The 16,237-nt window shown below is 38.6% G+C and overlaps 1 protein-coding gene across 1 annotated transcript; it reads right to left on the reverse strand.

The window, feature by feature from the left end:
• Window positions 1-1,986: 1,986 nt before the first annotated feature.
• Window positions 1,987-12,958, reverse strand: LOC116521555 (vomeronasal type-2 receptor 26-like). The gene is made up of 7 exons (XM_032236214.1): window positions 12,614-12,958; window positions 11,116-11,360; window positions 9,966-10,257; window positions 8,112-8,975; window positions 6,502-6,732; window positions 5,451-5,577; window positions 1,987-2,888 (listed from the first exon to the last, which is right to left on the reverse strand). Exons 1-7 carry the CDS (start codon window positions 12,956-12,958, stop codon window positions 1,987-1,989), a joined length of 3,006 nt encoding a protein of 1,001 aa, XP_032092105.1.
• Between the last annotated feature and the right edge of the window lie 3,279 nt (window positions 12,959-16,237).

Raw genomic sequence — 16,237 nt, forward strand, 5'->3', positions numbered from 1 at the left:
TTCCACTAGAGTTATGGCATTAAATGATGTCAATTATCATAATAATATAATGAAAAATAGGGTTTTTAATCCCATGGTATTATACATATTAGTTGAGTATAATTTTGAGGATAGATTTATTTGAATATACATTGCATGGTTACTTTATGCAGCCTTTCTCTATGCATCAGGTCTTGCTTTTCAAATGAGCTCCAGGAGATGAAGTGGCAGAAGACGCATTTGGAATATGGTTGGATGAAGAAAGGAGTGAATCTCACTAAACACAATTAAAGTCTGAATTCATGGATACATTATGGTGATACGAGTGCTAAAATATCACACTATTTCTCTGTGATGATTATGCCCTCTGATAAACAACTGGTGGCCTTGTTTAGGGTGACCCCTTCTTTGCTCTGGATTGCAGGCCACAAGATTTGATCTTTTTAGGGTTACAGGGAAAAGTATACATGCTACAATTGCTCAGATTGGATGGACCCTGTGATAACCTTATGGTGTTATCTTGACTGACCTTAATGAAGTGAAATATATTGTGAGGTACATCAGGAATCAATGCCATCATCCTGCCTTATCTACATTGAAGTTTAGATCATCCTAAGTCCAGGGTTTGTGCCATTAGTATATGAATGATACCCATAACTGTACTTCTCTACCCCAAGCTATGCAGCTGATTCTGTCAATACATTGACCCAGTGTCAGGTGACTGTTCAGGCCTGAGTGAGTATGGGAAAAACTTTGACCCAATCTTGAGAAAAATATTTGATCCAACACACATACAGGGCAGGATAAAGGACATTTTTATATTTTGCAACCTGATTTATTGGAGTTTCCCATTTGAAACTAGTGTGCAAGTTGGGGAATGTCCTAAAGCTACAACTACTCCTTGAAAATCAGGTGGCAGATAAAGAACTTTAGCATGAGTAGATCATATAAACCAATTGCACTCTATTGTAGAACAAGATGCACTTCAGATGGTGCAATTCAAAGTTCTAGTCACAACTTATAAAGATTGTATACAACCTGTTTATTTCAGAGTTTTCCCTATTTTTGCCAGTCTAATGTGTTCAGAGTCAGTACACTCCAATTACTTTCAATTAAATGTCATCTGGTGAGAATGAGGAAAAGAAGCTTTCTTTTTCAATCTCTGTTCTCTGATACAGCATCCCCCTCTTCCAGAGATATCACTCATTCCCATACTCCTTATTTTCTGGAAATTGCTTAAGACAATGTTCTGTTCTGAGATCTAGAGTTATACTGTTTGTTTCATCAGGCTGGGAAAATATTGTTTGGGTTCAATCAATTATGTGATTTTAATCTGTTTTTAATCTATGTATTAGATTTATTGGTAGCCTCCCCAACAATCTTAATATTGAATGACTTTACTAAATCAAATGAATCAGATTAATCAATAAAATAAATAAAATTGAGTTGGCAAAATATTGTTATTATCATTCAAAGAATTATGTACCCATTGTCAGCTAAAAATACACAAATGACCTCCAAACAAGTTTTAAATTTTTCAGCAACTTAATGTCATCAGAATCAAATATAACACATTCTTAATGAAAAGACAACTTAGAATGTAAAAGTATTTCAGAATGTCATTTATAAAGATTAGTATTGCAATATCTTGTCTTCAGATCACAGTTTGAAGGATTATGTTTTAGGGAGATTCTCAACCATCCAGGTCATGGCTGTCCCAAAGGTGCTTTTTCCAAAAGGTATCTGGACTTCCTTGTTTTTTTCTTTCCTTTGAAAATATTTAAATTCTCATTGAAGAAGATGAAGAACTAAACTGAAGAAACTTATTGAATGAGAAGCAAAATGCTTTCAAAAGAAAGGAAAGCAAGAAAATACAACTGCTTTTTGGATTGGAAACACATCTGACTCTGCAAATGATTTTTAAACAAAGGATTATTTGAAGAGCAGTATAAAAGTGCTATGTCATGATACAAGAAGTTTTAGGTCTGAAACTAAAGGTTTATAATTTTAGGGATTTCTTCTTGTTAATTGTTCCCTTGTGTTTAGTTTAGGTTTCAGCAAAATAATATAACATTTGGGGAAAAAGATACAGCCCAACAGCCCTGCACCGGAGGCTAAAATTGAAAAGATCTCCACAGCCACCATGTACTTCCCTTTGGTGCTCAGATAGGTTGGAACAAAGGAGAGCCAAACACTGCAGAAAACCAGCATGCTGAAAGTGATGAACTTGGCTTCATTGAAACTATCAGGTAATTTCCTGGCAAGGAAAGCTACAGTGAAACTTGCACAGGCCAAGAAACCCAAGTAACCAAAAACATAGTAAAACATTCCATCTGAACCTTCACTACATTGCAAGATAATTTCATTTGGTGCTGAATGTGTATCAGCAGAAGGAAATGGGGGAGAGGTTGTCATCCACGTAGCACAAATACTTGCTTGAATAAGGGAACAGCAAAGAACAATGGAAGTGGCTAGTTTTCTCCCTACCCATTTTTTGATCTTTGATGCTGGATTGGTGGCCATAAAAGCCAAAACAACAGTCATGGTTTTGGCCAACAGACAAGAAACAGCCACTGAAAATGTAATGGCAAAAATAATTTGTCGGAGATGACAGGTCACCTGAGTAGGTTTGCCAATAAAGAGTAATGCACAAAGAAAGCAGAGTAAGAGTGAGACAAGGAGAATGTATGTGAGATTCCGGTTGTTGGCTTTGACAATAGGGGTATTGTGGTGCTTCAGAAATATTCCAAGAACCAGAATGGTTATCAAGGAACATGAAAGAATCCCAAGAATTAAACCAATTCCCAGGAGCTCTTCATAGGACAAAAAGTCTATGCCCTTGGGAATGCATAAATTATTATCTTTATTTGGGTAATGATTTTCTTGGCAATGAAAGCATTCAGCTGCATCTAGAGGAAAAAAGAAGAAAAACTGTGATTTCTCTCAAGTCCTCTTCAACTGAATGCTGAAATGGGAATAATAACTAACTAAGATTATACCTCATACAGATTATAGAAAAACATATATCTGCTATTAAATTCATGGTTATTCTGCAAAAATTTCACAGTTGCTGGTAGTGAAACTGCTTAGATTATCTTCAGGATTCCATTAGCATGATCCCTGTGCTCCACTTTGAATTGCAAAGTGCTTGGAGAATAGCAATAACAATAGTACTTAGACTTATATACCACTTCATAGTGCTTTTACAGCCCTCTCTAAGCAGTTTACAGAGTCCCCAAAAATATGGGTCCTCATTTTACCCACCTCGGAAGGATAGAAGGCTGAGTCAACCTTGAACCAGTGCCAAACTGCAGCTAGTTAATTATAGTTATAGTTATAGTTTTATTGATTTGTATGCCACACACTCCCGAAGGACTCTGGGCGGCTTACAATAAAAAAGGGAGGGGGAATAATACACAAACAACATTAAAATATACAACAGTCACAATCTCCGGGGGGCTGGATATTTTGAGAGCCCCCCGGCCTGCTGGAGCAGCCAGGACTTAACAGCTTTGCAGAAGGCCGGGAGGGTAGTAAGGGTCCGGATCTCCACGGGGAGATCATTCCAGAGGGCTGGCGCTGCAACAGAGAAGGCTCTCCCCCAGGGAGTCGCCAGCCGACATTGGCTGGCAGATGGAATCTGGAGGAGACCTAACCTGTGTGATCGAATCGGTCTATGGGAGGTGATCGGCAGGAGGCGGTCTCTCAGGTACCCAGGTCCGATGCCATGAAGGGCTTTATAGGTAACGACCAGCACCTTGAAGTGGATCTGGAGACTAATGGGTAACCAGTGCAGCTCACGGAGGATAGGTGTAACGTGGGTGTACCTGGGTGCACCCACAATCGCTTGCACGGCTGCGTTCTGGACCAGCTGGAGTCTTTGAACACTCTTCAAGGGCAGCTCCATGTATAGAGTGCATTACAATAATCCAGTCTTGAGGTCACAAGGGCGTGAGTGACTGTCTGAAGGGCCTCCCGATCCAGGTAGGGTCGCAATTGGTGCACCAGGCGAACCTGGGCAAAGGTCACAGCTGACAAATGGTGTTCAAAAGTCAGCTGAGGATCCAGGAGGACTCCCAAATTACGAACGCTCTCTGAGGGGCGTATAATTTCACCCCCCAGCCTGAGAGATGGAATAATTGGCCAATCTTTGGGAGGGAATATCAGTAGCCACTCGGTCTTGTCTGGATTGAGTACCAACTTCTTTACTCCCATCCAGACCCTAACAGCCTCCAGGCACTGGCACATCACTTCTACTGCTTCACTGAGTTGGCACGGGGCGGACAGATACAGCTGCGTATCGTCCGCATATTGGTGGTACTTAATCCCGTGCCGGCATATGATTTCACCCAGCGGCTTCATGTAGATGTTAAATAGGAGAGGGGACAGGACCGAGCCCTGTGGCACCCCATAATTGAGGGACCTTGCGGTCAACCTCTGCCCTCCAACCAACACCGACTGCGACCTGTCCGAGAGGTAGGAGGAGAACCACCGGAGAACGGTGCCTCCCACTCCCACCTCTTGCAACCGTCGCAGAAGGATACCATGGTTGATGGTATTGAAGGCCGCTGAGAGGTCAAGGAGCACAAGGATAGAGGGGTGACCCCTATCCCTGGCTCGCCAGAGATCATCGATCAGCGCGACCAAAGCAGTTTCCGTGCTGTAACCAGGCCTGAAACCCGACTAAAAGGAGTCGCTAGCTGTCAGTTGAAGTAGCCCGCAGTACTGCACTCTAACCACTGTGCCACTTGGCTCAATCAAGAAAATATCTAAATTTATCATTCTCAGAAATGAGATATGAGGAAGAAATTATTTTGAGGTCTCACTCAAAAATGAATATAAAATTCTGTTAGGGAAATGTATGAACAAATGAGCATTACTGTTCAGGAACATCGTGGGCTAAAATAATGTACTATAGAAGCAGTAAATACAAAATGTCCTATAAATGTTCTGGATGATTTCTGATAATTTCAATTTATGATGATGATGAAGAAGAAGATGATGATTTTGAGGGTGGTGGTGATTTAAAATTTAAAGCAAACATTTAAAGATTTTAATAAAGTTAAAGAAGTTAAATTTTAACCTTAAAGAAGTATGGTTTGTCTTTCATTATAAAACAAGGGAGAAAATACAAACGACAAAGAAAAAAGAATATATATATATATATATATATATATATATATATATATATATATATATATATATATATATATATGTGTGTGTGTGTGTGTGTGTGTGTGTGTGTGTGTGTGTGTGTGTGTGTGTGTGTGTGTGTGTGTGTGTATATGTATATGTATATGTATATATACATATATACTTTAAAGATGTAAAATAAAGAAAAATAAAAATAAAAAAGGAAAGTGACTAAAATCTCATGTGATCATTACATTTTGTCCACATGCCAGAGACAAGCATATATTTTTCTTTAAAAATGTAATCCTCCACTTTGATAACTAGTGTACAACTCTCACCCTTTATTGTAGAGATCTTCCCTTCTGAACATGGAATGCAATCATAACAACAGAATGGCTTCCCTTCCTTCTTTTGCTTGCTATATCCAGAATGACAATTGTCATTACAAACAGAAAGAGGCTGTGTCTAACGCATGAATAAATGTAATAAAAAATGGTTAGATTCATTACTACTATGGACAAAAGAATTTTTTTCTTTTTATGGCAAAAAACCTGCAGGAGGAATGTAAAAAATTAAATTAAATTAAATTATTAAATTCAAAGTTGGGTAATATTAGAGGCCATTATGAAATCATTCCAGGGTGAAAATAAGCTGTCAGAGCTCTAGAGAAGAATTCTTTTTTTTAATTTTATACACATAAACACATCAATAGAACACATAAACACATTAACAAAAATAACCACATAACTTAAAAACAACATAGGAACAATAAGTTCCATCGTATATCATACAGCAATTCCAAATTGGTTTCTTTGCAGTTAGTGTTTTTCCTTCTATACATTTCTATCTTGCGTTCATAATCTTGTTATTCATTATCCATTTTTATATCCATTTCTTTATTTATTTATACTTAGCTACTTATGATCAAGTTATGATCAAGTTACCTATATTGTGCTTTATATTTTTACTGTCATTCATTCTCTTACATACAGTTATAGGTATACATTCACAGTTATTCTTTTTCTTTGCCATTCTTATATTATTATTATTCCATTTAAAAGGTTATAAGGTATAATTTGGAATGTATTGTTTACCATTCTTCACCCCTGCTATGACACCACCTTATTTTCTCTTTCTTTTCTTTTCTCCCTCCCTTCCTTCTCTACTTCCTTCCTTCCTCTTCTCCTTCCCCTTCTTCCTTCCCTTACTTCTTCCCTACTCCTACCCTCTGTCTTCTCCTTCCTACCCTCTCTTTCTAGAGAAGAATTCTTGTATGTTTCTCAAAATTAAAAAACACTGAAAATATTTGGATTCTGTTCTTTAAAGTTTCAATTTCTTTACGTTATTTAAAAATGTGAGTACTGCCCTACAGATGCATTTAAGTCATACCTGATTAAACCAGCTGTGCCACACAATAGCATCATGGTTGATGGTAAATGTTTGGTTTAGATTAGGGTTTGGGGGATCCATTCTTCCAATCTTTACTCTAGCAAAGGACTGATTTGGGAATGTAATCCAATTTATGACATCAAATCCTGCAACTACCATTCCATTCTGATCAAAAAATATTTCATCTCCTGCACTATTGTTGAACGAGACTTGCCTCAGAAAGGAGTGAAGCTAGGATGAAAAGACCCATATTCAGTTTTGTCTATATCATCTCTAAAATATATAAATCTATATATAGTATTATCAAATAAAATAATCTGCAGTTTAAGTTTAATAGTGTGAGTTGGTGGCTACAGATAGAACACAGTTTGAAATAATACTTAACAGATATCAGTGTTTAATGCAAGAGAAAAAAAAATTCTTTACAACTGGCACTAAGGGAGAGAAATCTTATCTCCATTCTTTGGCAAAGTGGTGAATCGTGTGACCTCCACAGACCAGAAGTAACAGATTGTCTGTGGAATGAAGAGCTGATATAAATGGTAAAGTAATATGGCCCTATAATGTTCAAATCTTTTATACTTATGGACATTCCTGTATCTGGCTTGGTAACAGATTGGCTTTTTATACAGAACTTTTAGCATTCATGGAAATAAATGCAGGGTAAAACTGAGTAGTCAGCAATTTAGCCTTCTCAATTTTCACCTTCCAAATAGAAGTGACCATCTAGAAAGTAGCTGCAGTAATCCAGGATTGACATACCTAGTACATAACTCAGAAAGGCTAACTGTTCCACACAGAGCAAATTTACCAAACTGATAATGTGCATCGTTAGCCACTGAAGTCAGTGGCAGGGATGGAACTAGTCGTTCCTCAGGTTACACATCTGATTCTTGGGATGAATTTAATCTAGTCCAAAAACAATCTGTTTTTAATTTCAAAAACTGGAAATACCATAACTGATCTGTAGTGTCTATCTTTCTTGGTCAATCTTTCTCTAGGAAGTTAAACACCTGCCTTTTGGGGATATAACATTAACATTTCCTAGGCATAGTAATACTTTTCCTTATACCAATTAATTTCAATCATGTTAAAAAAATCTAAAATTTTCAATCTGTTTTATGATGACAGATGAGCACACTTAGGAAACTATCCCCTCCTCCCTTTCACAATGATGTGAGGTCTAATTAGGGAGGTGTTAGGTATTGTTGGCAGTGTTGCTAAACCACTAATCTTTGTGTGTATTTATTAAAAACAATTCAATTTTGTTTCAGTTCCCATTACTTGTCCCAGCTTCTGCCAACCTAACAGTTTGAAAGCATGTAAAAATGCAAGTAGAAAAATAAGAACCACCATTAGTGGGAAGGTAACAGCATTCTATGCATGTTCAGCATTTGGTCATGCCGGCCATATGACCACGGAGACGTCTTCGGACAGTGCTGGCCCTTTGGCTTTGAAACAGAGATGAGCACTGCTCCCTAGAGTCATGAATGACTAGCACACATGTGTGAGGGGAACCTTTACCTTTTTGTTTTTCATGACATGGACATTTACTATTGGTATATGCTTATAGCTGTAGATTATGTGGTAGCAGTTCTCATAGGACTTACCTGCCATGGTTGATAATTCAGTTTTATTATCTTCTCTTCTTTCATCATTGTTCTAGGTTTGGAGGTTGATACAAACAATGCATCCAATGCATGGGCCACTGCATAGACAGCATTATAGATGCTGTAGCTGTGACCAGTCATGCTTAGTTCAAAAAAGGGCCCCAAAAGACTTTCAAGTCTCTCTTCTCCACTACAGATATCACCTTCAATTTGACCTGAAAAAGTATTGGGGAAAACACAGCGAAAGGCCTGTTCCCAGAAATCTGTGATTAAACCATCTCCTCTTGCACTGGAAGGTTTCCTTTCCTGAATAAACAGTTTAAATTGCTGCAGGTCTTTAGAATGGATTGCAAAAGACAAAGCACCATGGAGGACCTGAATATCCCAAACCCATTGATAAACAAGTGATTTTATCTCCATTTGGGCAGTAAAAATCCAGACTTTGCCTTTGGGTTTGCATAAACTGACTTCTATTTCTGGAAAGTACAGCACCCATCTCAAAAATACGATTGAATCAGCTTCTCCGTAGAAGATCAAAGCAGTGGCTACACTGTTCATGATTTTATTATACATTTCAGACCCTTTCCTTATTATATCTTCCTTATAATCCTCAAAACTTACATTCTCAGGGCATGTTTCTGTAAAAGCTAAACAGATTCCTCTCTCAGAAAATAATGGAAGCATGAGCTTCAGAAACATTTCTCCATTATCTTTGTCATCAGCGATGAATCCAATCCATATCCATTTGAAATGGAGGAGTAACTGCAGAATTCCTAGATACTGAATGGTGTCATCTGGAACCATCCGATAAGGGGAAAGGAATTCAGTTTTATTTGTCCTCTTCAGAGTAGAACCATACAGGAGCTACAAACAAATTTAGAAATGGGGTTACGTGATATATAGAAATGTCAAATACAGTGTTCATTTCTGTGTAGTATTGTGGATCAGTGCACAATGCTGATGATGATTTGCCCTAATCTAAAATTATTAACTTAAATATTCTAGTGATTTACTATGGGAACTAATATCCATGGTTCATTGCCTGATACATCAAGATAATTAGGAGGGCAATGGTAATTTCTTTGTATTTTGCTATAGCAATAAATGTTTTTAGGGGGGAAATCTGCTTTCTTTTCTACATTTTTGATTAATTCCATTGATGTGGCACTTAAAAGAGAATCATCAGTTGATGAGACCAAAAGTTTAATTCTGCTTTATATAATTATAGAAAAGATGGATATTTATTAATTGTGCTATTGAAGGACATTTTTATATACAGCAACAATAATATTGAGAATAAATGACAACCCAACAGTGGAGTAGGGATATCAATGGGTGATAATAGCTATTGAGATAAAAATGTAATTATTAAGCCCATTACTCCAAATAAATGCCAAAGCAAAGCAACATTTCAGATAAGTAAAAAATCTTGGTGTAAATCTTTAATTGTAAACATTCTAAAAGTAATAATTCTTATACATAATTTCCTATGTTGGTTCCAGTTTCCCCATTCAAATATTCTTTTTAACTTAATTATTCCATGTTTTGCATACATGTTTCTCAAACATTACTTTTGTGTCTCTGTCACAACTTAAAAGTACACAATTTTGTATACAGTTTGTAAGCTGAGAAATTATTTTAGGATGGCAGTAACCTCTCATTTACCTTTTCATGAAGATCACATATATGATTTGAACTGAGTTGAAACAATTTCATAAAACCACATATGAGATTAATTACAAGATACAGCATCTCTGCCTGCATAAAATGCATTGATATTGGGCTATTAAATATAAACATAAACCTGGAACACCCCATTTTGTTTTATATCCACACACTGTACATGCCTCCTACCTGTGGAGTCTTATAGATACCTAAAATGTTTGATATCAGGTGGGATGTATCTGAGCGAAGTCCCCCTATGATTGCACTTAATTTATCCTTGAGGCCACACTCATAATTGGGAATAAATTTGTTTTTTGTACAAATAAGTTGCATTGTGGCTTGGTAGGTCAATCTGGCATCAGAATAGATATCATATATGTGGAATCCCAAGGTGACATTGGGTAAAATGAAGGGATTTTCATTGATCTTTTTTACTGCAAATTCCAAAGCCAAGACATGCTGATAGTTCTTAGTCACCACACTACAAAAAAAATGTCCATGGCTTATAAGAATATATCTTGCTTCATAAATTAGGGCATTTACTTTTTGATTCACATATTACATTATTTTAAAAAATGCTACATTTCCTAAAGCATGATGCTCTCTTACAGCAATTTTAAAGAGAGGTGTAAATACATGTATTGCTCTTTTTAATAAAATAATAAAATTCTTTAAAATGTTTAAAATGTAGCAATATTTTCTGATTTAAAATGCATTGTTTGGCTGAGGTTTCTTTCTTCCATTTAATTATATTGCAAAGCAGAATATTTCAAAGAATTTTTCAAAAAAGAACATGAATGGCATAATATGAAATGGCATTTATTTGGACACCTTGGAAAACAAATGAAAAGGCATAAGCAATGGAAAAAAGTTAAAATGAAAAATTAAGTGAAAATGATGGAACAAAGACACTTATAAATGTAATGTATTCCGAAGTGGGTTTTCTTCCCTCAAGGAAAGAAAATTATTTCTTGAATTTCCACTTCGTAATACAATATATAAATGGCATTTTTAAAAGATAAATAAAAACATCTTCAATGATGTTATGCCTTTTGATCTCAAACAAAATAGTATTTACTCCATTTTTATAATTCAAATAATTATGTTCCCTTCTTGGGCACTTAGGGTAAATTAACAATGTTGATTCTAGGTTAGAGTAATGCTGTCTTCTCTTTGGAAAGTGTTCTAAACACATGGAATGGATATGTAGCAATAAAATGATCTGAACCTTTAACAATCACAACTCCTGCTTTAGTTCCTGCATTATTCTTCTGGACACACAACTGTACATTTCAAATGTATAGATCTGCTGAAAACTGTATTGTGGGGAAAATCTTACATAATTTCATCAGATGATATTGGAAGAGGTTGATGGCTGAAATCTGCTGGAATAGACAAGATGAAGCTTTGTGAAACAATGCCACCAATTATAATGTCTCCTGGCTGATAATATTGATGAGTAATGGGAGGAAGGTTTTGGAATTCACATTTAGCAGCTTTACATGATATCCAGGAAAGTAGAATCATTAGTAATATCTCTGATAATCCATACTCAGTGCAAATTTTCATTTTCAGTGAAAATGCCTTTATTTGAAGACAGAGTTCAGTAATGAACATTTGCTAATACTAAAGTATCATCATTCCTAATATCTCATTTTCTATATCTGAAAAACAACTCATATTAGCAGTCAAACTAATATACAGTAGAATTTCTCCATGTCTAATTTTTGAATGAAAGGCATTTATACCACCATTTATAATGGATGTTTTGTTATTCTCTATTTTACACCCAGAACCAATTTAGAAAGTAGACACACTAATTGCAATAATTACATTGTGCCTTTAGGTTGTGTTAAAATATTTCCTCTTGGGATAGAAATATTTTCTCTCTACTTTGGGGAAAACAAAAAGTTAAAAAAATAAATAAGTTAAAAAGATCAAATCTTTTGTGTATTCCTGACCAAGGAATCATGAGCTGAGATGAGAGGCAAGTCAACCAGAAGTGTTTATGGACAACAAGAAGTAACAGAACAAAATAACTTCAGTTTGACAGCTTTTCATATAGCAGCTGTCAAACCGGCAACCAATTAGAACTCATAATTCTCCCACCAAAACAGTCCATGTGTTTAACCAATGAGAGCCCAGATACTGCGCTGATTGATACCTGAGACACAACACTACTTTCCCCCCAGATTGCACATGCGTAGTCTGAAAGGTGTGCTGGCTGGCGCCGGATCCTTCCCGAGCGTCATAGACCAAGGCCTGGCATCAGCCCCAAAGTAGGAGAAGTTGGGTTCGTAGTCAGGGATAACCGGTGGTACTCCCATGGCCTTCTGGAAGAGTCCAATGGGAGTGTGGATGTTGGAAGTGAATATTCCATTGCAGTGTCGGCTGTAGTGGTTGGCCTAGTGATAAGCAATGGTGATGAACTTGGCTGGTAGGTGGTGCACAGCGAGTCGTTGATTCCTCAGTGTTCTGTGACAGTAGGGCCTGCGAGTGTCAATTCATTGAAGCCTGGTTTTCAGCGGCATCCATGCCCATTGAAGCTTCTTGGTGGCGTAGCTGATCTACATGCCGCTGCCATACCCAACCATCATTCAGTAGAACCCTATAAGAGCAGGGTCCTGTTATCTCCATTATTTCCCACGGCACCTATTTTGTGAACCCTCCAAAATTTTGGACGAAAACCCAGTCCCCGATATTGAACCTCCAGGTGTTGTACTCTTTTAACGGGCTTTGACTGGTGACATAATTGGGATGTATGCGATCCAGAGTGGTGTGGAGTCTCCTACCCATTAGTGATTGTATGTGATCCAGAGTTGTGGGCAGTCTCCTACCGGAGCTGTTAATGGGGCAATAGGTGCCTCAAGTCCATTAGGTAGTCTGTGGGCTAAGACAGCACTGACGCCATAGGGTGACATGTCACAAGCGAGGGTCAACGGCAGTCGTTCATTATACTGTATGAGGACTGCCGATGATATGACAAGGGTCTTTACTTCTGCGAAAGCTTCCGCTTCCCTAGTCGCCCAATGCCAACTCGCTGATCCATCCAGCAGACAGTGAAGCAGCTCTGCCACTGAAGCCTTATGTGGAAGGAAAACCGTGTAAACGTTGAGCAAGCCTAAGAATGCTTGGAGTTCACTCTTAGATTTAGGGGTAGGAGCATTGTGGATGATGTCCATCTTGGACTTGGTGGGGTGGATCCCCTCAGCATCTATCTGGAACCCTAAGAACTCTATGGAGGGCACCCCCAGGTGACATTTACTCTTTTTTAAATGTAGCATTCCTAAAACACTGTAACACAGCCCGCAACTTGCAGATGAAGTCAGCCCCATCCTTTGCAGCCAGTAATATATCATCAAAATATGGGACTACCCCATCTAGCCCCTGGAGCAGCCTTTCCATTAAACATTGGAAAATACCAGAGGCAATGCAGAGTCCGAATTGGAGCCTGCGGCAACGGAATGCCCCCTTGTGTGTCATAATCATTTGGGCATTGGCTGTAGCCTCGTCCACAGGCAGCTGTTAACAAGCCTGTGCCATGTCCAATTTAGCAAAGATCAGTCCCTGTCCCAGAGAGTGTAGTAAGTGTTGCACCACTGGCATAGGGTACAGATTGGATTGCAAGACTATTCAAAGTATTTTTGTAATCCGCACAGATCCTAATGGACCCATCAGCCTCACAGAGGTGACTATGGGTGTCTCCCACTGCACATGATCGACGGGTTCCATGATTCCTTGGCGGATTAACTTATCCAATTCAGTTTCAACTTTGGCCCTGAGTGCGAATGGCACTCTCTGCGCTTTCAACCTGATTGGGGAAACCTGTGTGTCTAAATTGAGGGTAATAGGGGTGCCCTTATAATTATCCAGGCTCTCATCAAAAACACCTGCGAATTCATTTGCGAGCTCCTCAAAGTCATTAGAAACGATAGATGTGTGAATGCCGGCAACATTCAGGCCCAAGGGTTCAAGCCAATCAATACCTAACAGGCTAGCCAATGGATTGGCAACTACAATGAGCGGTAATCAGCCTTTAAACCCTAGGCATTAGACCAATACAGCACCGGAATAGAGTTCCCCTGGTAATCTCATAAACGGCAACTGCAATGAGAAAGAGAATCTTTAGAGAAATTAGGCATTATGTGTTTCAGGGTTTGCCAGGAGACGATTGATTTCGCCGATCTTGTACCAATCTCCATTTTGCATGGGGATCCTTCCATCAGCACTGTGAGGAATTTTTTTTCCTCTCAAGGCACGCTCTCCTGTGGATTGCACATCCCACACTTCTTGTGGCAGGTTGTCATCAATAGGGGAGCAGGATGTCTTTCACCTCCCAGTTTGCCTAGCATACTTCTTCTCCCCGTAGCTGTCCCCTGCCTGGCTGGGTGTAGGCATGGAAGCATGGCAAACACTGGCCAAATGCCCCTTCCTGCAGCAGCATCTGCATACGGCAATTTTAAAATGGCAATTTGATCTGTAATGGTTGCCTTCACAACTGAGGCAACCCTCCTGTGGCCATTTGGCAGATTGTGTCTTGAGGCAGTCGATCCCCTCAGAGCCTTCATCTACCTCTTCCTCAGGGATTCCCTGGTGGTTGACAGCAGCCAATTTCAGTCCTGAGGAGGCTGCTGCCAAGTAGCGCTGAATTTGGACTGTCGATCTCTCAGCCATTTCATCAGCTTTGGCCTCATTGACTGCTATTGGGACGGTGATTTCAGAACGAGCCAACAACCTCCACTGTAGGTGCAAGTCCCTAATCCCACACACAAACTGCTCCAGTAGTGTGTCATCTAACACAGGGAATTCACAATTGATAACTTCTCTGTGAAGTGTGGCCATATATTGACTGATCGATACTCCCTCACTTTGGAGTCACTGTCTAAAAGCATGTATTCTGGCAATCTTTGACGGGGCCGGAGCGTAGTGCTTTTCTAATTTAGTCAAAAGAAACTCCCATGGCACTATATTGACTGACATTGGTGCTGACAGGGCTTGCACTGTCTCAAACATTTCCAGCCCACAGGGACTAAGGAAGTATCATTTCTTCCTATCACTAGTCACTTCAGCCAGATCATTTGCCATCAGGAAGCATTCAAAGCATTCTATGAAAGTCTCCCATGATTTTTTATCTGCGCTAAATGGAGCGAACGTAGGCATAGTCGCCATTCTGTGGCAGTAATTCACTCATTAGCTTGGGAACTGAGGGAACTTAGCATCCCATCCTCTTCGCCAGTTTTGTGTATTCCTGACCAAGGAATTACAAGCTGAGGTGGGAGGCAAGTCAACCAGAAGTGTTTATTGACAACCAGAAGTAACAGGACAGAACAATTCTGGTTTGACAGCTTTTTATATGGCAGCTGTCAAACCAGCAACCAATCATCATTCTCCCACAAGAACGCTCCATGTGTTTTAACCAATGAGAGCCCAGATAATGTGCTGATTGTCACCTGAGACACAACAAAATCTTTCTCTGATTCCAGAGAGAAACATGCAAATGTTTCATTACATAACTGTCTGAATGACAGGAAGAAAATTATAGAAAAAGTAATATCAAGGTCTTGCATTTCCCTTATGTGATGTATTTTATATTAATTGTATTTTTATTCTGTAAGAAAAATGATTACCATCCTGGTATGGGGGGCGGTGGGAGGAATAGAAAAAAAATACATTCTAGAAATTGGTCCCAACATCTTTGAAACTGAAGTCTCTCAATACAAAGAACTTCTGGAGTTTCTCTACCCCCAAATCAAAGACCAATTCCAGCTGCCCAGGAAATGTTTTTGGTGGCCAGAAGTAGGCAGGACACACAAGCAGAATCTCAAACTTGTTGCTGCAATCTAATTTAATATAAGAAACTCACAAACTAGTATTTCAGGAATGGAGTCCATAGCCACAGACCAGACATATTTTATGACTTCTATCAGCATCCCTTCTCAGCCTTGACTTCAAAGTTTTTGAAAATCTGAAACACAACTGCTCAAATTTCAAGGACAGCAAGATTGCTGATCTTGCTCAGCCAACGTTTTGGTAATACATATCACCTGGTCATATACAAAAAGGTCTCATAATCAACTAGCCAGTCATATACCAGCAGTAAATTGCAGCCTGGGAGCAGACAGGGCCAGATTCTCACCAGGAATGAGCAATCATATTAGACGTCAAGACTACCCTCATATAGTTTTAGGATTAAAGTTAACCATTTTTAGTCATCCTGTTCTCATCATCTAAAGCGACATTCCAGAATATATTTCTTTTTCATTTTAAAAGTAGTGATTTTGCTCATGTTAGATATTATACTGCCCTCTGTTTCCCAGCTTGACTTCACTTTCTTCTAGGTTAATGCCTTGAGTTTGATGTGGCAAATGTGAGTCTCACTTCATTTTCTCAGCTTTTCCTGAATAAAATAACTTGAACTCCTCTTACAAAAGTTCTTGTTGAAATAATGAGAGTGTCATTTG

Source organism: Thamnophis elegans, chromosome Z (assembly GCF_009769535.1).
Source record: "Thamnophis elegans isolate rThaEle1 chromosome Z, rThaEle1.pri, whole genome shotgun sequence".
NCBI lineage: Eukaryota > Metazoa > Chordata > Lepidosauria > Squamata > Colubridae > Thamnophis > Thamnophis elegans.

Excerpts from the sequence above, each read along its gene's own strand:
- LOC116521555 (XM_032236214.1), bottom strand. The coding sequence starts at position 12,958 with ATGGACATCATCCACAATGCTCCTACCCCTAAATCTAAGAGTGAACTC. Across the intron at positions 5,578-6,501 it reads GGCACAGCTGGTTTAATCAG|ACACAGCCTCTTTCTGTTTG; the intron begins GTATGACTTAAA and ends TTCATGCGTTAG. Across the intron at positions 2,889-5,450 it reads GAAGATCTCTACAATAAAGG|ATGCAGCTGAATGCTTTCAT; the intron begins GTGAGAGTTGTA and ends TTTTTCCTCTAG.